A 25,512-nucleotide genomic window follows, 5' to 3' on the forward strand; every position below is an offset into this window, starting at 1 on the left:
AAATCATCACTAAGAAGGCTTGGAGATGACCCCAAATTGAGGGAGTGGTAAATAATGAAGAGGACAGGTCACTGATACAAAGCGATGTGGATCACTTGATAAGCAGGTTGCAAGCAAACAATATGCATATTAATAGCTAAATGTAAATGTATACCACTAGTAACAAAGATTGTAGGCCATACTTACATCATGGGGAACTCTGTCCAGGGAAGCAGTGACTTAAAAAAAAATGTGGAGGTCATGGTGAATAATTAGCAGAACATAAGCTCCCATTGGGAGCCTGTGGCCAAAAGTACTAATGCAATCCTAGGATGCATAAACACAGGAATCTTGAGTAGGATTAGAGAGCTTATTTTACCATTGTATTTGGCACGGGTGTGATTGCTTCTGGAATATTGTCTAGTTTTGGTGCCCACAATTCAAGAAGGATGTTGATAAATTGGAGAGGGTTCAGAGAGGAGCCATAAGAATGATTTAAAGGATGAAGAAAACATGCCTTAGATAGACTCAAAGAGCTCAATCTCTTTAGCATAACAAAGAGAAGGTTAAGGGGTGACTTGATTACAGTCTATAAGTATCTATTTGAGGTACAAATATTTAGTAATGGGCTCTTCTGTCTAGCAGAGAAAAGATATAACATGATCCAATGGCTGGATGCGGAATTTAGACAAATTCAGACTACAAATAAGAGAGACATTTTTAATGGTGAGGGAAATTAACCATTGGAACAATTTATCAAGGTTCATGGTGGATTCTCCATCATCGACTATTTTTAAATCAAGTTTGGATGTTTTTCTAAAAAAATGCTCTAGGAATAATTTTGGGGAAGTTCTAAGGCCTGTGTTATGGCCAAGTTCAGTGGCCATGATGATAGTGGTGCCTAAAGGCCTTGGAATCTATGAATGGAATCTTGGGAGCTAGGAAACAGGAGCGGCTAACAGGAGAGTTTTGCGAGGGAGTTCTCCAGGTGAAGGAGGAGCGATTACATGACCCTTGGGATAAGTTTGTTGTCCTTAGTGTGTGTGTTTGTGTTTGGTGTGCTTGCTGCTTGACTGAAATATACCATGTGGCTGAGAGTTTAACGAGGCTTTGATCCATAAGCACTTTAGCACCCATCAACCCTTAACCAGGGAGTGGGGCTACTCAGGAAGATCAAGGGCCTGGTGTGAGGGTTGCGGATCTCTCAAGACATCTAGATAGACGTGTGTAGTGCTGGGAGGAGCCAGTGGTCGTGGTACATGTAGGTACTAATGACATAGGGAAGAATAGGAGAGAGGTCCTGGAGACCAAATTTAGGCTACTAGGTTAGAGATTGAAGCCCAGGACCTCCATGCTTCCAGTTCCATGCACAGGGCCAGTTAGACAGGCAGAACTGCAGGGTCTCAATGCATGGATGAGACAATGGTGTAGGGAGGAGGGGTTCAGATTTATTAGGAACCGGGGAAATTTTGGGGAAATGGGGAGCCTATACAGGAAGGATGGGCTCTACCTAAACCAAAATGGACCCAGATTGCTGGCACTTAAAATTAAAAAGGTCATAGAACAGTTTTTAAATTAAGGGTTGGGGAAAAGCCGACAGGTGCGGAGAAGCATGTGGTTTGGACAGACACATCCCTTGGGGAGGATCTATTAATGGAGATCCTCTATGGCCTAGTAAGGAGGAGAGGCTGGAAGATGGTAGTATCTGATGAGAAACTGTTAAATGAAAGAGGCCCATTCAATTACATCATATAATGGCAGACAGCTAAAAAGTGACAAGTTTGTAAAGTGATTATATACAAATGCTGGAAGTCTAAATAATAAGTTGGGTGAACTAGAGTGCCTCGTATTAAATGAAGATATTGATATAATAGGCATCACAGAAACTTGGTGGAATGAGGATAATCAATGGGGCACAGTAATACAAGGGTACAAAATATATCGGAAGGACAGAACAGGTTGTGCTGGTGGGGGAGTGTCGCTGTATGTGAAAGAAAGTGTAGAATCAAATGAAGTAAAGATCTTAAATGAACCAAACTGAAGCATAGAATCTATATGGATAGTAAGTCCAGTCTCTAACAATAAGAATATAACAGCAGGGAATTACTGACCAGCATGGTAATAGTGACTGTGAAATGCTGTGGGAGATTAGAGAGGCTATAAAAATAAAAACACTCAGTAATAATATCCCCATATTGACTGGGTACATGTCACCTCGGTATGAGATGTAGAGATAAAGTGTCTTGACACCTTAAATGACTGCTTCTTGGAGCAGCTAGTCATAGAACCCACAAGAGGAGAGGCAATTCTTGATTTAGTCCTAAGTGGAGCACAGGATCTGGTCCAAGAGGTGAATATAGGCGGACTGCTTGGTAATAGTGACCATAATATAATTAAATTTAACATCCCTGTGGTGGGGAAAACACTACAGCAGCTCAGCGCTGTAGCATTTAATTTCAGAAAGGAGGACTACACAAAAACGAGGAAGTTAGTTAAACAGAAATTAAAAGGTACAGTGCCAAAAGTGAAATCCCTGCAAGCTGCATGGAAACTTTTTAAAGACACCATAATAGAGGCTCAACTTAAATGAATAGCCCAAATTAAAAAACATAGTAAGAGTGCCACCGTGGCTAAACAACAAAGTAAAAGAAGCAGTGAGAGACAAAAAGGCATCCTTTAAAAAGTACCAGTTAAATCTTAGTAAAGAAAATAAAAAAGAAGCATAAACTCTGGCAAATAAAGTGTAAAAATATAATTAGGAAGGCCAAAAAGGAATTTGAAGAACAGCTAGCCAAAGACTCAAAAAATAATAGATTTTTTTTTAGGTACCTCAGAAGCAGGAAGCCTGCTAAACAACCAGTGGGGCCACTGGACGATCGAGGTACTAAAGCATTCAAGGATGATAAGGCTATTGCAGAGAAACAAAATAAATTTTTTGCATCGGTGGTCTTGGCTGAGAATGTGAGGGAGATTCCCAAACCTGAGCCATTCTTTTTAGGTGACAAATCTGAAGAACTGTCCCAGATTGAGGTGTCATTAGAGGAGGTTTGGGAACAAATTGCTAAACTAAACAGTAATAAGTCACCAGGACCAGATGGTATTCACCCAAGAGTTCTGAAGGAACTTAAATGTGAAATTGCAGAACTATTAACTATGTGATTTGTAACCTATCATTTAAATCAGCTTCTGTACCAAATGACTGGAGGATAGCTAATGTGATGCCAATTTTTGAAAAGGGCTCCATAGGTGATCCTGGCAATTACAGGCTGGTAAGCTTGACTTCAGTACCTAGAAAACTGGTTGAAACTATAGTCAAGAACAAAATTGTCAGACACATAGATGAACATAATTTATTGGGGAAGAGCCAACATGGTTTTTGTAAAGGGAAATCATGCCTCACCAATCTACTAAAATTCTTTAAGAGGGTCAACAAGTATGTGGACAAGGGGGAATCCAGTGGATATACTGTATTTAGATTTTCAGAAAGCCTTTGACAAGGTCCCTCACCAAAGGCTCTTAAGCAGAGTAAGCTGTCATGGGATAAGAAGAAAGGTCCTCTCCTGGATCAGTAAAAGATAGTAAACAAAGAATAGGAATAAATGGTCAGTTTTCAGAATGGAGAGAGGCAAATAGTGGTGTCCCCTGGAGGTCTGTACTGGGCCCAGTCCTATTCAACATATTCATAAATGATCTGGAAAAAGGAGTAAACGGTGAGGTGGCAGAATTTTCAGATGATACAAAACTACTCAAGATAGATAAGTCCCAAGCAGACTGCAAAGAGCTACGAAAGAATCTCTCAAAATTGGGTGACTGGGCAACAAAATGGCAAATGAAATTTAATGCTGATAAATGCAAAGTAATGCACATTATAAAACATAATCCCAACTATACATACAAAATGATGGGGTCTCTATTTGCTGTTACAACTCAAGAAAGTGATCTTGGAGTCATTGTGGATAGTTCTCTGAAAACATCCACTCAATGTGCAGTGGCAGTCAAAAAAAAGCGAACAGAATGTTGGGAATCCTTAAGAAAGGGATAGATAACAATACAGAAAATATTATATTGCCTCTCCATATAAATTCATGATACACCCCATCTTGAATACTGCTTTTATAAATGAAGGGGGAAGTGGGGTAACTCCCTTTTATGGACACCCAGCCAGCCAGTTAGTTGTAAAATCCCTCTTGGTGGCAGTTCTCTGCTTTTTTTTTTTTTTACTTGTAAAGGGTTAACAAAATTCTCCAGGTAAAGGGAAAGGAGTCAAAAGAGCCAATGGGAAGGCTAGAACTTTTTAAAATGGGGGAAAAAAACTTTCCTTGTCTGTTGTCTCCTTCTCCGGAAAACACGGAGCAGCAATGCTATAAGCAAGAATGCTGTGTAAGGCTTGAACCAGGTATAAAAATTCATCTGCCATACCTAGAAAAAAATCATTGGACAGAAAATGTTTAAATAGACGCGATCAGGTTTATTTCTTTATTTTGGCTTGTGGATCTCCTCTGTGCTAAACCCCAGGTGCTTTTGTTTGCTTGTAACTTTTAAGCTGGACCCCAAGAAAGCTATTTTTGGTACTTAAATTTTGGAATTGCTCTTTTAAAATCTAGCAAAAGCCCAAGTTCCAGATGTATTTTCTTCCTTTTTGTTTCTAATAAAATTTACCTGGTTTAAGAACAGGATTTGATTTTTGGTGTCCTAAGAGGTTTGTGCATGTTGTTTGATTAGCTGGTAGCAACAGCTAATTTCCTTTTGTTTTCTTTCTCAGCTCTTCCCTGGAGGGGAGTGAAAGGGTTTGAGGGTACCCCACAGGGAGGAATTCCCAAGTGCTCCTTCCTGGGTTCAAAGAGGGTTTTTGCATTTGAGTGGTGGCAGCGTTTACCAAGCCAAAGTCAGAGAAAAGCTGTAATCTTGGGAGTGTAATACAAGCCTTAAGTGGCAAGTATTAGTCTTTAAAATCCTTGCGGGCCCCCACTTTCTGCACTCAAAGTGCCAGAGTGGGGATTCAGCCCTGACAACTGCATGCAGATGTGGTCACCCCATCTCAAAAAAGATACATTGGAATTGGAAAAGATTCAGAAAAGGGCAACAAAAATAATTGGGATGTGGAATGGCTTCCATATGAGGAGAGATTAATAAAACTGGGACTTTTCAGCTTGGAAAAGAGATGACTAAGGGGGGATATGATCGAGGTCTATAAAATCATGACTGGTGCAGAGAAGGTAAATAAGAAAGTGTTATTTACTCCTTCTCATAACACAAGAACTAGGGGTTACCAAATGAAATTAATAGGCAGCAGGTTTAAAACAAAAGGAAGTATTTCTTCACATAACGCACAGTCAACCTGTGGAACTCCTTGCCAGAGGATGTTGTGAAGGCCAAGACTATAACAGGGTTCAAAAAATAACTAGATAAATTCTTGGAGAATAGGTCAATCAATGGCTATTAGCCAGGATGGGCAGGGATGGGAATGGGCAACAGGGGATGGATCACTTGATGATTACCTGTTCTGTTCATTCCCTATGGGGCACCTGACATTGGCCCCGGTCAGAAGACAGGATACTGGGCTAGATGGACCTTTGGTCTAACCCAGTATGGCTGTTGTGTTCTTAATGTGTTACAGATAAATCTATTTCATATCAAATGGGAATTATTGTTAATTGATGAATTATATAAACCTTGCATCTTTACAAAGGGTGAATCCTCTAATCAAGACAATTTACATGCTGAAGCCTGGTCAGTAAGACGGGCACAAAAAGTAGAAAGGCTTGGTAGGGGGCTGTTTATTTGGGGGTGAGAGGATGCAAAGGTTGAACAGGAAAAGTGGAGCTGAAATTACATAATATAGCTTTTGAATACAATCCTGGATGAATTTGAGGACCGATTCTTGGGAATGTCACTTTGGGCATGGGTGTCTGGTATGATAACCCAGGCACATCAAAAGAGCTCAAAGGTGTAATAGGGCCATGAGAAATAAAGACATGAGAAAACCCAGAAGAATTGTGAGGCTGCACAGTCAAAAGGGCCAGAGGGAAGAAAAAGGGATAGTGCTTTCTAGATGTGTAAGGCTGTACCTTTACTACAACTGAACCAAGATGGGTCTGTCTAGCTTAACTCTTAACACCAGCTATGTTATGCTTACTGCTTATTTCATTTTGAATCTGATTTATTGTAATCTCTACCTTTAAAAATCCAAACTATAATTAGCCCCTTTGAGTCCTAGGTAAAATGTGCTGAAGTCAAGTGGGTATACACCGTTGAAATGCAGACAACATTCTGACCTTTTCTGAGAGGCAGTTTGGGGAAAAAACAATACTTCTGTCCCAGAGCATTAATTTAAGGCAGCCCCCTAAGAAGTGCTATCCAAACACCAGTTGTGATTACTTGGGGAATAAGGAAAGCCAGTGGATTATGATTAACAGGGATAGTGATCGGAAGGTCACATTGTGTCACTGATACTCCACTTCAATGTAGTTTAATGTTTCTTTTGTAATATTTTGACATAAACAGCAAATAGAAAACATAAAACTCTCTTACAGGCTTCTCAAAATTATTGCTTATTCAGCTAGCTCCAGGCATTAGGTTTTTTTTTACCATCCCACTACTCTTCAGAGATAAACACTGATCAAACTGTTTACTAGCTATACATGTCTCTCCTACTCTTAAATATATATGCTGCACCAGCCAGAATGTTTAGTATCTGACAGATGTTAGAGAAGAGTTTGGTAGAAACAACTGCCTATACAGTTTTATTTGATTCCTCTGACAACCCTAGCAAAACATTGACTATTTACAAATTATAAATTCAATTAAATGTTTCTTTTGATAGAGATAAAAAGTCTCATGTGAATATGAATTGGTATGAATATTAATTACAAGAACAGTTGTTTACCAGGAGAAGAAAGTGCTGGGCTTCCTTATGAAAGTGACATTCAATGTTTGAGCCTACACTTGGTCAATACAAAAAAAAGTGTAATGTATTTTAAAAACAAATACAGAAAACTCCCACCACCAACCTTAACATTCTAAATAGAGAATCCTAAGGTTATGTTACCCTTCTCCCTTTCCTCCCCAGTATTTCCTGCAAAGGCAATGATATAGGAGAGGAATAAAAACTACTGCTTGTGTCCAAAATCTGTTGGGAGGAAGGTAGGCTGTGGCAACATGGATTCTTTGCCTACCCAATTCATTCCATGAAAGTTATTCATATGAACAGGGTTCCATGGGCTTTGGGGCAGGAGGAAAGAGTAGTAGATTGTGCAAGCCATGTAGCCAGGAAAAAGTTGTTCTTCATATTATCATTCCTCTGAAAATACTGAAAGGCTTCCCTAAGATGATGCTGTCACTGTCAAGATATATTTATGCCAACGCCCATCTATGTACCCTTGAAAACCACCTGACAGGATTTGGGACCTGTGAGGGAGGAGGAACAGCCATGCTGACTTGGATGAATGGTGTGATCTCCAGAAGTAATGAAGAGACCCTGGGCTTCTAACCATACCCCAGAATCTTCAGCGAAACCTCATGGAGCTTGAGAATCTGCAGATTATTATTACAGTTATAACTCCAGCTGGATCCCTGGGTGGCAAACTCTGCCCCTGATCTCTGATCTCATGCTGTGGCAAACTTAATGGCATTAATGCCACCAAAATTTCAGTTTAACTTTTGGCCCCCTTCTGCAGGCTTTTTTTTCTATGGTATGTCATGTTCTGGAGCCTTGCTTTTCATCCTGCCAACCTTTAATTTTGTAATCTGGGCATGCAGATGAGAGGTGACAGAAGCATATGCCATGCCTTCCCTCCAATTTTCCTTTGGGGTAATATTCAAATTATTTAGTATTCAAAATGTCAGTACTCTGCTTGCTTAGTACAATTGAGGAGAGAGGAATAGAGCTGTGAGAAGATTTTCAATGCTGGCATATCTGGTATTGATTTTTGCAGTGAATTTTTCATTGAAGAGGTAGGTAGTTTTTGGAAGTGAGAATTGCTTTTGCTGCAGTAATGGCAGATATTCACTCTGGATCAAATTTGCAAATCCTTGTAAAAATATTCTAGAGGAGAAAAGACTATGTGAATACTTCTGAAGCAAAAATTGGTTAGTCTCCTACAGCTACGGTCAGGCAGATCACAGGAATGTATGTCAGGATGTAGTTATCCTGTGGTTACATGCATACTGAGAAGCCAAAATAAAATTGTTTACAACAACCTTGCTAATGTAACTTTATGTAAAATTGTCAAATGTGGCCAGTTCTTCAAGTATCATTTGCAGTCCAGCATCTGGATTTTTATAGAAATGTAGTATTTAAAAAAAAAAAAAGGCATGACTGTTTCAAGCCTATAGACTCTACCTTTGTAAAACCTGGGATGTCTTCCACCCAGATTCCTGGCCCTCAGAAAGGAGTCCAACCCCTTCCACAGGAGCTACTACTTATAGTTGCCTGGTTAACACTGATCTAACTAGTGTGGGTTCCACCCTTTTGTTGAAACCTTTCACAGCATGTTTTTTTGAACAAGTAATACTGTCCATTTAGGAGAGACTAGCAGCTGCAGCCTGAAGGGAGCTATTTTGTCTCCTTTTATATTATAGATACATATAATGTTAAAACTATAACAGCTGTGGGCCCCACCTCCTTTTCTTACCGCTGACTAAGTAGTCTTGGTTTCTATTTATGTTTTTCCCTTTTGTTTTCCATCAGGAATGGCACATTTTCCTAGGATCCTAGTAGCATATGACCATTACACATAACATAATCTCTAATTCATAGAATCATAGAATTCAAGATCAGAAGGGACCATTATGATCATCTAGTCTGACCTCCTGCAAGATGCAGGCCACATAAGCCGATCCACCCACTCATTAAGCAAGGAATTGATATGGACCGCCACAGTAATCCACATCTAAGCTATATAAAAGCTACAGTACTGCAGTGCACTGTCTCTTAAAAGCACCCAGAAAGCTAATGCTTTGTCACTTTTGCCCTTGTTTTTGCTCTCTACCCTGTATCCATCTATTTTGTTGGTGACATTAAGCAGATATTGCTGCTTCCAGTTCCATTACAGTGCTGCCCTGCTAATGCTGGGTCAGCAGGAATCCTCCCTCTGTTTTTCTTTTATCTGGTTGAGGAAAAGTTGAATTAGTGTTGACTAGTGTGAGTCACAGTGTTTATATAGTCTGTATTTTGTGTAATGCCCTGGCTTTGCATCACTAACACTTAAGGCTAAATACAGTAAAAAGTTGCCCTGAAACATATGTGAACATTCAGTGTATAATCACCACCACAATCACACTCTTCCTTTGATAACTAGGATATTTTAATAGTACTCACATAAATGTAAAATATTTACCTCCAAACGTTACTGTTTTATTAGGTTTAGGAAGCTTCACCAATAAATAAAAGTATTGGGTAGAAAATTCCAATTGCTCACACCCAAAACCGATATTTTGGCAGTTCTCTACTGTTTTGGTTTTTCAAAACCACCATCATTATTTTCAATAGTAACTTCAGTTGCTAACAAATTATTCCTCCTGTCAGCTGCAGTGCCAGTTACAGGAAAGTCCTACATTTGAATGAGGATTTAATTACTTTTTGAGTCTCTCTGCACCAAAATGTGTAGGTTGTAAATATGGATGGATTTAGGGCAGATCCATGGTCCCTAGATGATCCCTAGCGTGCAGAATTTCATCAGTGTTTTGATGCGGTAACATAAATGTCACAATGTCAGGTCTGGCAATGGGCTCACTTCATCTGTCCCTCTATCTGTATTGGTGGGAAGCAGAGAGGTGCTGACCTAGTAAAGAAAACATAATGTGACTGTTAAATGCTAACCAAACATGATCCATCTTGAAAATGTAAAAGCAGCAGTAAACAGAAAGCTGGGAGCAACTGGAAGCCCTGGGTGGGAGTATAAAACTACTGCACTATCCTGGGATCAAGAGAAGAGTTTCTTGAGATAAGTCTAAAGGAAACTGAAATATTACAGGTCCTTTTTCTAGGGTGACTGAACATGTGGTGAAGAAGAATAAGAAAATTACAAGTTGAGTATGAAAAACCAAGCATGTACCTGTTATGCTAGGATTCTGATCCTACCAAAGGAGGAAGGGAATGAATTTGGAAAACCCTTCAGCTCGAAAAGAAAAATCCCATCAAAAGTAGAACTACATGTGTCAGCTAACATCATGACCATTCTTCTGTTTTATCCCCACCTGTCTCCTCTTGATCCTCACTTTATTTTTACCCTTTGAAATGGGAAGCTCTTTGGAGCAAGAAATGTTGTCTTACGATTTTGGAATGCACACAGCGCACACTCTGTACTCCTCCATTATTTGTTCTACTCTCTTAAGTAGGAAGTCTATTTGTCTCCCAGAGCGTACCGAGCTATCCTGCAGTATCTTTATTGTTGAAAGTCTTGTGCAAAGATAGGGGTCTTAAACTAGACTCTAAATGTGGCATTGCTAAGGCTTGTCTTGATCTCCAATGGCCGAGAATTCTGTAGCTGAAGGCCTTCCATTGTGAATGCCCAGCCCCAAAGTGAGCGAACGTGTCAGGATGAGTCACGGTAAGAGGTGGTGACTGATAGGGTCCTAAACCACTGAGTGCTTTAAGGAACAGAGCACAGTCTTTGAAATTGGTCTGGAATTGGATAGGGAGACAGTGTAGAAATATGAACCACCACTGAAATATACTTGTTGGTCTCTTATTGAGGAGGATGGCCAATGTGTGTGTTGACCCAATAGCAACTTTCATCCATTCTGGTATACTGAGGGTATATAAAAAATGGTTTTAAAAAAGGATTCTCTTAAATTTTAAATAGGTGGGGTTTTTTTAGAATTAACCTATTTAAAATTAAATTTAAAATTGACAACCTGTGTTAAAGCCTATACTTTGTACTGTTTGCCAGAAGTTGGGAATGAGTGACAGAGGATGGATCACTTGATGATTACCTGTTTTTTCATTCCCTCTGAGGCACCTGGTATTGGCTACTGTCAGAAGACAGGATACTGTAACGATATAAACACTCAAGTACTATGTTATGCCTGCTAATTTTTTGGATAACCAGACATTTTTGCTGCCACTATATTACATTCATTTAAAAAAAAAAGTGACCTGTACAATATAAAAGTCTTAACACAAGTGCTGTAGAAATTGAGTCCAGTCAGGTTAGTCTTGTACATTTTACAGGCACTGAATGTCAGTGCAGTACTAATTGCATGTTCAAAATATTTGCAAAATTGTGGACTGTGCAAAATAAGCTAATTAAGATCAAAATTGCGGAAGAAGCCTAATATTGCAGAATCTGAAATTTCAGCAATATCGTGAAAGAAGTAGTGCCTTAGCTACATAGTTATTTAAATAAATGTATATAGATATAGTATACCCTCCTGGTTAACAAAAAGAAACACTAAACTAAGCGCAAAGGCTACATTTAGTTGCAAATCAAAATGTTTTAATGGTTATCAACCTTTCTTTAGGAAAATAACAAAGTACTAGACATATTAAAATCAATTATTCAAAGCAAGGTTTCCTGCTTGCTGATTTAAATCATAATTAAAATCAGTGATTTATATCATAGAATAGAATCATAGAATATCAGGGTTGGAAGGGACCTCAGGAGGTCATCTAGTCCAACTCCTTGCTCAAAGCAGGACCAATCCCTAACGAAATCATCCCAGCCAGGGCTTTGTCAAGCCAAGCCTTAAAAACCACGAAGGAAGGAGATTCCACCACCTCTCTAGGTAACCCATTCCAGTGCTTCACCACCCTCCTAGTGAAAAAGTTTTTCCTAATATCCAACCCAAACCTCTCCCACTGCAACTTGAGACCATTACTCCTTGTTCTGTCATCTGGTACCACTGAGAACAGTCTAGATCCATCCTCTCTGGAATCCCCTTTCAGGTAGTTGAAAGCAGCAGAATCCCCCCTCAATTCTTCTCTTCTGCAGACTAAATAATCCCAGTTCCCTCAGCCTCCTCATAAGTCATGTGCTCCAACCCCCTAATCATTTTTGTTGCCCTCTAGTCTCCCTGAAACCACAGTTCAAATCCCAAAGATTCATCCCTTGGCCCTTATAAAGGGTGATAAGTTGAGTTACATGTACTTACTGTGTGGAGATCTTTGATTCCATAAAAGCTAATATCTTCTTGTCTTCTTTGTGTGGATGTGAGGGCAAGGATTTTAGCTGGGAGCCCATAATCCATATTCAAGCACTTAAATAAGTGGTTTGATTGTTCAAAAAGTGCTGAGCACCCAGTAGTTTCTTTTTAAGTCAGTGAGGGCCACAAAATGCTTTGCTCTTTTGAAATATTGGGCCATTTCTTTAAGTACCTAAATATGGATTTAAGGGCCTAACTTAGGCTGCCAGTTTGCATACTAGTTTCCTGCTTGGCTGCCACCCTCCAAAAAACAAATGGCTGCCTTTCAGCAGTGTTTTATTTCTCAGTCTCTGAAGCATTTTGGGATGAAAAGTGCAATAAAAATGTACATTATTATTTTTAAAGTTTATTTTATTTATTGTAGGATCAGATTGAAGAATTCAATAAACTTTACTCTTTGTATCCACCTTTGAGATGTCATACAGATAAAGTCCCTTTATCCCTTAGCAAAGAAAATCCCCCTTCTTGCTCAGGTTAAATTGATTGTGTGTCTACAGCAGGAATTTACACTGATCCCTAGTTAATTACATAGGAATGAGATCATTTGGTTTCATTCTGAGGATAGTAAGGCTGTCTTCTCTGGTTTATCAGATGCAGTACCTTCTTGTTCATTTGCTCCCACAGTTGTTTCCATTCCTGGTTTTTAATCACATCATACAATTATAGTTAAAACTAAAGCAGGCAGTAGATTAAAAGGCTTGAGGAGGAAAAAAAAAACGCTTTGCTTTGTGTATCTTTAAAATTTTTGAAAATAGTTCTGGTTCATCTAACACAGGTGCCCTGAAAATAGTGGAAAGAAACTGACATGAGTATGTTTCCTTGTAGGTCAAGTTTAGTTACATAAACCTGTAGACCTAAAAAAAGTAAAACTCACTCACCCACTGTTATAAATGTTGGTAAGCTTTTTTGCACCTGAAAGTAATATTCACTCTCTTCTCCTGCCACGTTATGTTTTTGTTCACATTTGAATAGGTAACTCCTGCAAGATTATGTGAGGGTTTTAGCTAATATTTGTAATATGCTTTGAAGATGCAAAGCATCACATAAAATATTGAGTAGTAGTGTATGTAACTGAAGTTGTTGGTAGAATTTAGCATTATGTAGTGATTGTGATATCCCTGTGTTATGTAAATTTGTTTAAAATGAACACATTATAAAATACTTGTCTTAAAAATCATTTATTTTGCTTACCTGTAATTTCAGATAATGGAGGACAGACTTTGGGAGGTGGAAATAACTGGCCTCTAAGAGGAAGAAAGTGGACACTCTGGGAAGGAGGAGTGAGAGGAGTAGGATTTGTTGCAAGTCCTTTACTGAAACAGAGGGGAGTAGAAAGTCATGAATTGATCCACATCTCTGACTGGCTGCCGACTCTAGTAAATCTTGCTGGGGGACATATAAACAGCACTAAGCCTCTGGATGGCTTTGATGTGTGGAAAACTATCAGGTAACTTGCATTTCAAATAACTGTGTCAGAATCCTGCTAAGATAAGACTTTTATCAGCAAGAGCAACAGACCTGAAATTGGGAGAAACCGAGACACATATTTGATCCTGAATAAGATTGAAAAAAAAGTAATTTGCTAAATAAAAGGATAGGTGTAAATCCATACACATTTTTCCTCCAGGAGGAGAACAGGAATGAAGAAAGCACCATAAATGAAAGATGTCAGTAACGTTACTTAATTCATCTCTGGAAGGTGTGCTCAGATGCCATGATGACAGATGTAGCATGATAACCTGAATAGAATGGAAGAGAATAGATTAGTTACACATTTTTAACAATGAGGGTGATTAACAATTAGAACAAACTACCAATTGAAATGGTGGATTCTCCATCTGCTGGTGTCTTCAAATCAAGACTGGATGCCTTTCTGGACATTGCACTTTAGTCATAGACAAGGTATTGGTCTCAACACTGGGGTAACTGGGTGAAATTTAATGGCCTGTGATATACAGGAGGTCAGACAGGATGATAGAATTGTCCCTTCTGTCCTCAAACTCTATGAATATAGAATTAGCTCTTGCTAAATGTTTATTCAGTCCTTTGTTCTTCCAAAGATGAAATTCCCTGAGGTTTATCCTACCACACATGGGTTATGGAGCTCTCAGAATCTGAGTTTCTGCATGTATTAAAAGTCCTTGGCACTTTTTGCAAGAGTTAGGGTTTTCCTGGTGATCTTGGTCTAAATTCCTTTATTCCTCCCTTCTACACTTCTATGAAGCATGCTATGTGCTAGGTAGCTGCCTAAATTCCATTCCCTCCCTTCTAAGGAGTGGCTTCATTTCAGTGATATTTGAATATAGTTTTAAGTCACTTAAGGACCATTCAATATGCTAGCTATATAGCAAGATAAAATAGTGCTACAATTAAAGCAGAGGCTGGACTTTCTAATTCCTACAGACCAAACATTGCAGGTTTAATGCTTTGTGTATTAGTTATTGTTTATAATGCTTAAAGTTTTTGGTCCAACTAGTAATTTTGGTAAAAGCCTTTCAGTATTATGGGGGACTCTGTGTGTGGGTATTGTATTTCAATAACAGAAATTATAAAACAGAAACTATATAGATGTCTCCCCAACAAATTGAGATTGTTAAAACTAAAGGTGAGCTCCTTTTCCTATTAATACCTCCCCACTTCCCACATGTTGCAACTTTAACAGCCTCCACCACCGAGATACAACATAGCCAGCTAACACACATTGAAACATGTTAGTTTGCACCTTGGTGGTACTTTTCAGTCATGGTAAGCTAACATTCAAGAGCTAACATGACTGATAAATGCATCCCTTTTTCCCATCAAGACAAGGTCCTTGAGGTAGATTTGATACTGACATCAGCACTTGGGGCACATTTGCTCATCTTCAACATCTTTTTTGGTAAAATTCTAATTAATGCAACTGATCCTATTCTATTTGATACAGGTTCTTAAACTGTAGTCATCATATGGTATCTGAGTGCATTCCAGTAGCGTGTTAAGCAACGTGACTACCACCTGTCACATGTGGTTCTATCTTTTTCCCTCTCCCAAGGGGAAAAATTGTGTGGGCAGCATAGGTATATGTTATGGATAGGTCAAAAAAATGCACCTTGCACTTGGAGCTGAAGATGTGAAGGTTTATGATGGTCTTTAGTTTCTGTGAGTTTGCCAGTCTCAGATTGGTCTCCAAGAAGCTCTGCCATCTGCCTTACGGTTGAAGGTTTCATTGAGTCAAGAGTTCCGTTGTCTACCATTATTCCATTGTCTACCACTATTAGGGAATCTTTTAGATATGCTGGCCCCAGGCCATTAAGGACTTGAGGATAAGGCCCAAGACCTCGCAATTGACTAGATATTCTATGGGAAACCAGTGTAGAAAGTACAGGACAGGTCTGATGTGCTCACAGTAGCCTGTGTTGCAGAGGAGATGTGCTGCAGCATTCTGTACCCTTTGAAGTTTCCCAAGGGCTGATGGCTTCATGCCCAAGTATACTGCATTGCTGTACTCTACACAAAAGGTGGAAAAAGTGTAATTGAGTCCAGGTCATTGTCTGCTAGGACAGGATGAGTCTGCTAGCCAGCCAGAGATAGTAGAAAGTGTGTGTTATAGCAAATGCTGCTCTGTGAGAGCTCAGCATCAGCAAGGAATCTAGGAGCATTCCTCAACTACAGACTGAATGGCTTAGGGGTGTGTGTGTGCGTGTGTGTGTTTATCTATCTTCAACTAAAGGAGCCTGCACTGTGGTTGCAAACTCTTGAAAGTGCTTTTCTCTGCCCATCAGTACTAGTGCTTCTCCCTTGCTTGGGTTCAGCTTTAATCAGCTATTCCTCATCCCTGAGCAGATCTTGTCCAAATTCTGGGTTATCTTGGTGATATGGTCGCATATAGTGAAAGATAGGTAGAGCTGTGTGTCATCTGCATATTGCTGGCGCTTGAACCCATGTCACCTTACCAGTTTACCCAGTGGCTACCCGTAATGTTTAATAGCACCTAGAGAGACTTGGTGACCCCAGATTTTTTTAATTTTGCCAAATTGGAGGCCTCGTTCCCAATATGACTCTTCATAGAAGAAATTAATATAGTTTCTGTGAATTGTTAGACTGCCCAGTGGGTGACCTATGATAAAAATGTTTAATTTCACATTTTCCTCAATGAATAGATCAAATTTCAAGGTTGTAGCTCAAAAGATCAGTTGAATATCGGACAAAAAGGACTTTAATGACATCTAATAGAAAGTTCAAATCTGTTGATTTTTAGTGCTTAGTGGCCTATAATGGATGAAAATAGCTAGAATGTTTTTTTTTTTAAAAGATAATTTGGAAAATGGAAATTAAGTGCCAGTCAGTTACTATATTACAAGTCAATGTGTGACAGTACAGTATAGGAGGGGTTCTCCGCCTTTTTCTTTCTGTGGTCCCACAGTATGCGATAAAACCTTCATGCCCCACCTGTGCCACTGCAACTATTTTCTGCATATAAAAGCCAGGGCAAGCATTAGGGGGTAGCAAGCAGGGCGGTTGCCCAGGGCCCCACACCAGAAGGGGCCCAAAAAGCTAAATTGCTTAGGCTTCGGCTTCAGCCTCGGGTGATGGGGCCTAGGGCTTCAGCCCCATGTCATGGGGTTGGGCTTTCTACCCTGGGCCCCAGCAAGTCTAATGCCAACCCTGCTTGGCGGACCCTCTGAAACCTGCTCGCAGCCCCCCAGAGGGCCCTGGGCCCCTGGGTAAGAATCACTACAGTATAGTATGTTGGAAGATTAGCATATATTCTGTAATAGCGGTTAATCTTAAAACGTAAACATTCTTAATCTGTAGACTTTGTCTACAACTGCTTGTGACATAGGAAAAAAAAGAATTTAAAATTACATTCTTAAATACTAAAAGTTATATATGATCTCACAGACAAAATATTTGCTGGGAAAAGATTATCACAGCTACTTGCACTGTGATACAAATTGAAGCTGAAGAAAATGATGTCTTAAGTGAAGCATGTCATATTAATTTTTTCCAATATACATAAAAAACAATTAAGGACGTGTGAGGAAATGTGATCCAGGAAAATACAATATGTGCAAGACGTGTTTTTTTTGTTTGTTTTTTTTTAATTTTTTTTTTAGAACAAAAATGCCCTTAGTGACACCAGGTCATTACCAAAAACAAGACAAACAAATTCACTCTGGAAAACCTTGGACTTCTTCCCAAGGCTACGTTTTGCCTAGTTTAAATAACACCCTGTTCTGTTAAAGTTCCTATACAAATGTGTACAAATTCACCAATAAACAATAACCTTTCACTATGCTTTAAAAATACACCATGGTTGAAAATACAGGGCTGTACTCTTGGCTGGCATAAATTAGCCTTTGATTTCTACAGATGTACATCAGTTTATATCAGCAGACAATCTGCCCCATAGAATACAGTTCTCCTGTTTTTATATAAACAAAATTCCCTTGGAAGATAATCAGTTTTGCCTGCATTAAGAACACACAACTGAGCTGAGTTGCACAAGATAGCAAGGATATGAAGGCTCAACTGAAGTTCTCCGAAACTCCTTATCTTTGTATTTCAGCATTTTCTAGTGTGATGGGGCGTCTGCCCCACACTGGTGGAGAAAGTGTTAAAATCAGCCCTACTCACAGCAGACAGCCAATCAGAGAGGAGCTGCAGTGAGTAGCCAATGAGGGCAGAGCAGGCTCATATATAAAGAGAGCTGCAGGACAGAGGAGGCAGCTCCCTCTTGGGAGCCCAGGGAGAAGGACTTTTGCCCACAACTGGGGCAGGATCATCTCCAACTGTTGGGTGCTGAATATCCTCCATCAGGGCTACCCTATCAAATTCTTCTCCTTCCCTCCTCATCTTCCGCCCAATGGCTGGCCTTGGACCCTTCCCAGGACCATCTCCTCCATGAGGAAGCGACTGCCCTCCTCCAAAAGAGCACCATAAAACCTTTGCCATACTGCTACCATAGCCATTGTTTTTATTCCCCCTATTTCCTTGCCCTGAAGAAAGGAGGTGTTCTTCATCCCATTTTGGATCTCTGCTCCTTGAACAAGTTTATTTACAAGTTTTGCTTCAGGATGATCACTCTCCCCCTTATTATCCCTTCCTTCCCCCCATGGAGCTTGGCCTGTAGCTCTTGATATGAAAGATACATACTTCCACGTAGACATCCACCCTGCTCATCGCAAATTCTTCTGCTTCAAGGTGGGGAGTTCCCATGACCAATTCCATATCCTCCCCTTTAGAATAGCTGCTGCCCCCCCATGTCTTCATGAAGATCTTTGCAGTCATGGCAGCTTATATGCACCGCCTGGATCATTCCCTCTTCCACTATCTGGATAACTGGCTACTTATGGTGCCCTCTTGCTCCCGTCTCCTTGCCACCATCCAGACTTTCCACACCCTCCTCGGCAGCTTGGGGATCCTCATCCTCATCCCTACATGCACCCTCACCTTCATAAGGCCGTGCCTGTACTCTGTGTCAGCCCGTGCCTTTCTTCCCAGGGATTGCTTTGCCACCCTCACTTCTCTTATTGCTATGCTCTGACACTACCCGCAAATGTGTGTCCGTCAGTGCCTCTCTCTCCTGGGCTATATGGTGGCCTGTACCATGGTCACGCTGTACATCTGTCTCCATATGTGTTGCGTTCAGCTGTGGCTCCACTCTGTCTGCAATCCTCAGTCAGACGGCCTGAACAAGCAGGTCATCATCCCTCCCACTGTTTTGGCTTACCTCACCTGGTGGTGCAACCCGTCCGTGGTTCTACCAGGCATTCCATTCATGTCTCTCACGCCCAGCACCACTCTCACCATAGATGCCTCACTCGTGGGCTGGGGCGCCAACCTCGACGGTCGCACGGCCCAGGATCTTCGGTCACCAATGGTTGCGCGGCTGCACATCAACGTCGTGTATCTATGGGCAATTGACTGTCCTGCCAGGCCTGCCTGCCCTTCCTCCATTCCCACATGTTCAACTGCTGTCCAACAACATGATGGCAGTTATCCATATCAACAGACAGGGCGGGGCCGGGTCTCCTTCCCTCTGCACAGAGGCCATCCATCCTTGGAACTGGTGCTTCCAGCACGCAATCACCTTGCACACTGTACATCTAGCCAGCAGCCACTCCCTGGTGGACAGGCACAGCTGGTCTTTCCACACCAGCCACGAGTGGGAACTCCACGACTCTGGTCCATCTTTCATTGGTGAGGCACGCATCACTGGGACCTCTTCACGACATCAGAGAACTGCAAGCTTCCTCTCTTCTGCTCCTGGGGAGCCCTGGGCTCAGGCTTACAGGGCGATGCCATTCTCATTCCCTGGACCGCAGATCTCCACTATGCCTTCCTGCCCATTCTCCTCCTTCCCCAGGTCCTGCGCAGAATGCGGAAGGACCGAGTGGTGGTTATCCTTATAACATCCTCCTGGCCTTGCCAGTATTGGTACACCAATCTTCTCCACCTCTCTGCTCGCCCCCTGATTCCTCTTCTGTCCCTCCCGGATCTCCTAACGCAGGCGCATGGCTGGCTGCAGCACCCCAACCTGAGTCCTCTCCATCTCGTGGCCTGGTATTTGGATGGGACTTGTGTGTAGACCAGGCTGCTCCACCTCCATCAAAGACATGATCACTCGTAGCAGACTCCAATCAACTGTTATCAAGCTAAGTGGTGCTGCTTTACTGTGTGGGCACACTACCATCACATCTCTCCAGACTCCGTCTCCATTCCTGTCCTTCTAGACTACCTCCGTCATCTGTGCCTATTGGGCCTTGCCCATTCCTCCATCTGCAGCCACCTGGCGCTCAGTGCCTTTCTTCCTCCTGTCGATGGCTTCTCTGTTTTCACCCATCCAAAGACCTCCTGCTTCCTCCGTGGCCTTCTCAGTGCCTTTCCCTCCGTAGGGAAGCCTCCCCTCTCTTGGGATCTGAATCTGGTCCTCACTGCACTCACCAAGCCACCCTTTAGCCCCCTTGCCACTTGCTCTCTCACCCATCTTTCCATGAAGGTTGATCTTCTTGGTGGGCATCACCTCCGCACGGTTCATCAGTGAACTGGCAGCCATGATGGCAGATCCACCATTTACCGACTTCCACAAAGACACGATCTCCTTACGTTTTCACCCCAAATTACTGCCCAAAATGGCTTTCTCCTTCCACCTCAACCAAAGTATACACCTTCCGGTCTTCTACCCTAAGCTCCACGCCTCTCCCAGTTGTGCAGAAGAAACGATATGAAAGAGATTTCAGACTGTTCTAGGCTTGATTTTGACTTTCAATGCCTGCCATTCTTCAATCAGTCTAATGAAATCTTAGGTTTTTATGCATTAAATATACAAAATTAAACCCACTGAATAACATACAACAAGCCACGAAACTGGCCCACCATAACAGCATTAATAATCCCAATCCCAGCTACCTTGAATCTAACCTGGTGGGATGATTCACATGATTGGAGTGTTTAAAGTCTGTGATTATAATCTGTTCAGGAAGGGTAGAGTAGGTTAAAGAGGTGGGGAGGAGGCAATCCACATTAAAGACACCCTTATTTGTTTTCTTTATGATAAATCAGAAGCACAGGGTTTTAAAATGCACCAGGATACAGCTGCTAACTAATAAAGCCCAAGAGGCTTTGCTGATGGGGGTCTGATACAGACCACCAAATCAAACTAGAGAATAGGAGTTGCTCTTTAAATACTAGTCTGTAATGTGTGGGGAGAGAGAGGGGATCTGTGTTGTTATGGGGATCTTCAGTTTGGGAAACATATTCTGGAAGATTTGTGCGGCCAGTAGTAAAACACCATCAGTTTCTAAAAATTACAGATGATTTCCTAACACAAAAGATATTGCAACCAACATGAGGTAAGTCTATTTTGGCACCTTATTTGGCACTGATAAAGGCTGATCTAGAAGTTGGTGGTTGCCTACGGACCAGTGATCTTGACTTGATTATATTCAGTGTGGACAGAGAGCTATCCCAACTAGTAATATGTAGTTGTGGTACTTCAAAAAGGCTAATTTCCCAAAACTAAAGAAAATTATGAGCAAAATTGAGTAGGAAAAAAAATTAGATAGAAAAATATGAGTGAAAATTGGGAGTTCTTTAAGAATAGTTTATTAGATGTTCTAACAGCCACAATTCCACAGTCAAGAAGGATGCTAAAGAAAATGGCTAAAAACTCATCTTGGTTCAGTGGCAAAGTGAAGGCATCAATTAGATATTTAAAAAGCAATATATATAACAATTGGGAAAAAGGGAAAATAGACAGCAATCGATATGAATTAAAAGTTATGAATTGTAGAAAACTGATAAGGACATCAAGAAAAATCCATGGCTGGCCAGGTTAAGGACAATAAGAAGTTTAAGTATATTAGGAAAAAAAGAAATCCAAGCAATGATATAGGTTAATTTCTAGATGGAGATGGTAAAATTGTTAATGATACAGAAAGGGCAGAAGTGTTCAGTAAATACTTCTGTATTTGGAAAGTACCAGGATGATGTACTTGTATCATATGGGGATAAAGAAGTATCTTCTAGTAGTACATTAGTAACGTGAAGATACATGTCAGACAACATCTATTAGGGATAAACATTTTAAAATCAACAGGCTGTGATAACTTGCACCAAAGAGTCCTACAAGAATTGGCTTAGGAGATCTCTGAACCACTGATGTTAATTTTTGATGATATCCCTTGAATACCAGGGAAATTCCAGAAGATGGGAAAAATGGTAATGTTGTGCTAATATTTTAAAAAGGGTAAACGGGATGATCCAGATAACTACAGGCCAGTTAGCCTGACATCAGTTCAGGGCAAAATAATGGAAAAGCTGACACTGAATTCAATTAATAAAGAATTAAAGGATATGAATGTTGTTTATTCCAATTAGCATGATTTCATGAAAAATAGGTCTTGTGAAACAAACTTGCTTTCATTCTTTGAGATTATTCATTTGGCTGATAAAGGTAGATGTAATATAATTAGATTTTTGTAAGGCAGTTGCCTAGTACTACAAAATATTCTAATTTTAAAAATCAGCACTGTGCAAAACAATAGAGCATAGGTTAAATGGATTAAGAACTGGTTAATTGACAACTACTTTTTTGAGATCTGTCAATGGGGAATCATCACTGAATGATAGCGTTTCTTGTGGGGTTTGGCAAGGATTGGTTCTAGCCCCAACACTATTAAACATTTTCATCAATTTCCATTGAGTGTTATCTTACCTGTGTTTGTATTCTAGATGGTAAATGAAAGTAAATGTAAAGTCATTGTTACTAAAATTTGCAGATGACAACAAGGTTAATAGAGTGGTAGTTAATAATGAAGACTGGGCAGTCATACCACATGTTCTGGATTGCTTGGTAACCTGTGCCCATTCAAACAAAATGTGTTTTTAATACATGTAATAATTCATTCATGTATAAATGAAAAGTTTTATACATCAAGGAAGGAGGAATGCATGCCATATTTACAGCATGAGGGACTATATCCTGGAGAACAATGACTATGAAAATTAATTTAGGAGTCATTGTGGATAGTCAGTTTAAGGAAAATTTCCAGTGCGATGCTATGGAATAAAGGGCTGGTCTATAAATGGGGAGTAGCAAGTTGGAGTAGAGAGGTGATACTACCTCTGCATACAGCAGTGCTGAGAATGATACTGGAATACTTTGTACAGTTCTGGTGTCCACCTTTTAAAAAGGATGTTGAAAAATGGGAGAGTGCGAAAAGAGCTACCAAAATTATTCAGTGTATTCAGGAAGTCAGACTAAACGATCTAATGATCCCTTCTGGACTTTCATCTCTAGAATCTATCAATCCAGTCCCTTCCCAAATGGCCAAAAGGTAAAACAGATGGGCTTAGTAGCGTGTCTGGAAGAATAACAATTTTAAGCTTTGTTGGGCTAAAACGTGGTGAGTGGAACCCTTTGTAGAAAATGCCCTGTAAGCAGTCTGCTGCCTTTTAAGCCAGGAGCTATCTAGCTCAGGCACTATTATTCATTATAGCAGTGGAGCTATTGCATAGGAAAGAAGGCAGACTCACAGACAATAAGATCCTAAACCACTCAGAACTTTATAGGTAAATCCCAACACCTTAAACTCCACCCCATAAATTTACTGGCAGCTGGTACACATTACAGAGCACTGGTTTAACAGGCACTCACTCTGTTTGACACATCATTTAACAAGTGAGCATTTAAGAGCTGCATTCTGGCCTAATTGCAGTTTCTGGATATTCTTCAAGTTGTATCAGTACGTAGCACATATTCAAATTAATCCAGTTTCAAGGTGAGAAAGGCGCGGATAACTGTAATGAGGGCTGCACCTGAAAGGAGAGGTCTCATTCTTCTTGCCAGGAACAGATGGAGAAAAACACCGTTGGCCATAGCTGCAACCTGAGCATCCAGAAGCAGTTCAGAATCTAATGAAGGTCCTAAAATGCAAACCTGTTACATAAGGATCAGTCAGGCGTGCAGCTTGTGATACTAACGAGAAATTAAAACCCTAACATTTTTAATGCATTGTAGGGAAAATTTTCCTGCATGGCAGTTTTTGCACACTGAATTTTTAACATTGGATTCTGGTTGTACATTAGCTGAAAGTGCTGTATGATTTGTTATGTAATACAAATATATATCCTTTACTCTCTGAATCAGTCCCACCAGTAATTTATAATTTCACTTTTACTCAGAATGTTTGGCTTCCAAAGATGATATAAAGAGGGGAAATATTAATTCTATAATTAGGTATTATTGATATTGAATTATAAAATATTTCCTCCCAAAATAAAGTTGTATATGATTTTAACAGCTTCCTTTAAGATTTCCATTGAGTGTTATCTTATCTGTGTTTGTATTCTAGATGGTAAATGTTTCATGTCAGAAAATGTCTTTACTTGTGTCTTACCTGTTGCTTAAAATAAAATAAAATAAATCTAGATACTATCTGAATGGTTGTCTTTGAAGTTCACTATTACATCAGTGCAATTTTTGTGGTATGATGAATGTTTTTATTTTAATTTCTGTAATGAAAACAAATGACTTCTAACTGGCTTGCATGCTGCTTTTTATAGATAGTGGACCTATTAAAGAATGTTGATTGTTTTCAGTGTAACATTTACTTAATACATAGAGGTCCAATCCTGCCTCCCTTATGCACATGAGTAGCCCCGACTGACTTCATTGGGACTGCTCGCCTGGATGTAGAGTTGTAGGATTGGGCTAAATTATATTATAGTAGGATCAGTAGGTCACCTTCAAATTAAAAGTTCATAATAGTTAATGGACACAATTGTTTCCTACACATATAACAAAAGAAAGTATTAAAATAGCATGTGCAAATTTCTAGTGGGCTTTAGAAGGAAATTAATGTATCCCAATGATCTCTGTTCTAGTGAAGGAAGCCCTTCTCCCAGAAAGGAGCTGCTTCATAACATAGACCCTATGTTTGTGGACACCTCTCCATGTGAGTATACAATTCATTGCTAGTCATATTATATAGACATATAGTTTGATATCTGTATAATGCGTGTTTTTTTCCCCTCAAGAAAAGTTTACCCTTTTGTAGGTGAAGAAAGGAAATACTTATTTGCAAATGGAAGGCATCCTAAGTCACTGCCTTAAAATGGAGTTGCAATAATCGCAACTATAGTGTACAGTTAACTATAGCCTAAATCATTGCCGGGCTGTGCTCTTCATTTCCCAGTGTTCTGAAGCACTTCAATGCAAAGAATAATGTACCGCAGGCTGTCGGGTTATTGAGAGAAAATCATGTGCCTCAGGTGCACAGTAAGACCAAAGTGCCTCCTGCACTCAAGATTAGAAGTTATCTCCTAATATCCACATGTCCTGTGGTGTTCTATTTATAATAAGATTGTATTATTGACAGAGGTGAAAGTAAGCCACTGCAGGGAGCCCGGGGCCCTTTAAAGCACCGCTGGAGCTCCGGCAGCTGGGCTTGGGCAGAGATTTAAAGGTCCTGAAGCCCTGGGCCCTTTAAAGTGCCGCCTGAGCCCTGCTGCCGGAGCTCTGGCAGTACTTTAAAGGGCCCGGGGCTCCCCGCAGCAGTCAGAGCCTCTGGCCCTTTAAATGGCTGCCGGAGCCCTGGGGTAGTGGCTGGGGTAGTGGCGGCAGGGCTCTGACGGCGCTTTAAAGGGCCTGGGGCTCCCCACAGTGGCAGGAGCACTGGGCCCTTTAAATCACCTCCTGGGCCCTGCCGCCGCTACCCCAGCCCTAGCCGAGGCCTGCTGCTCCAGGGTAGCAGCGGCAGGGCTCCCGCGGGGATTTAAAGGGCCCAGAGCTCCACAGTGGCCGGAGCCCCAGGCCCTTTAATTTGCCCCTGAGTCCCCGGGGCTCCCAGCCTCTGCAGCTGGTAGCTCCGGGGTGATTTACTTTCACTCCTGATTATTGACCTT

General features: G+C 40.7%; 1 protein-coding gene and 1 long non-coding RNA gene across 3 annotated transcripts in view; one reads left to right on the plus strand and one right to left on the minus strand.

Moving 5' to 3' along the window:
• The window catches only part of ARSB (arylsulfatase B), a 96,410-nt gene that overhangs the window by 38,740 nt on the left and 32,158 nt on the right, over nt 1–25,512 (plus strand). For both annotated transcript variants that reach the window (XM_039544884.1, XM_039544883.1), the window contains exons 5-6: nt 13,327–13,570; nt 24,493–24,563. In XM_039544884.1, the coding sequence (XP_039400818.1) occupies nt 13,327–13,570; nt 24,493–24,563 (315 nt within the window). The remainder of the gene's footprint in view (nt 1–13,326; nt 13,571–24,492; nt 24,564–25,512) is intronic.
• On the minus strand, nt 9,335–12,163 carry LOC120408213. Its single transcript, XR_005600521.1, has 3 exons — nt 12,073–12,163; nt 10,915–10,971; nt 9,335–9,761 (listed from the first exon to the last, which is right to left on the minus strand). It is a non-coding gene; the product is annotated as an uncharacterized LOC120408213 (long non-coding RNA).

This window comes from Mauremys reevesii, linkage group 6 (genome assembly GCF_016161935.1).
Source record: "Mauremys reevesii isolate NIE-2019 linkage group 6, ASM1616193v1, whole genome shotgun sequence".
NCBI lineage: Eukaryota > Metazoa > Chordata > Testudines > Geoemydidae > Mauremys > Mauremys reevesii.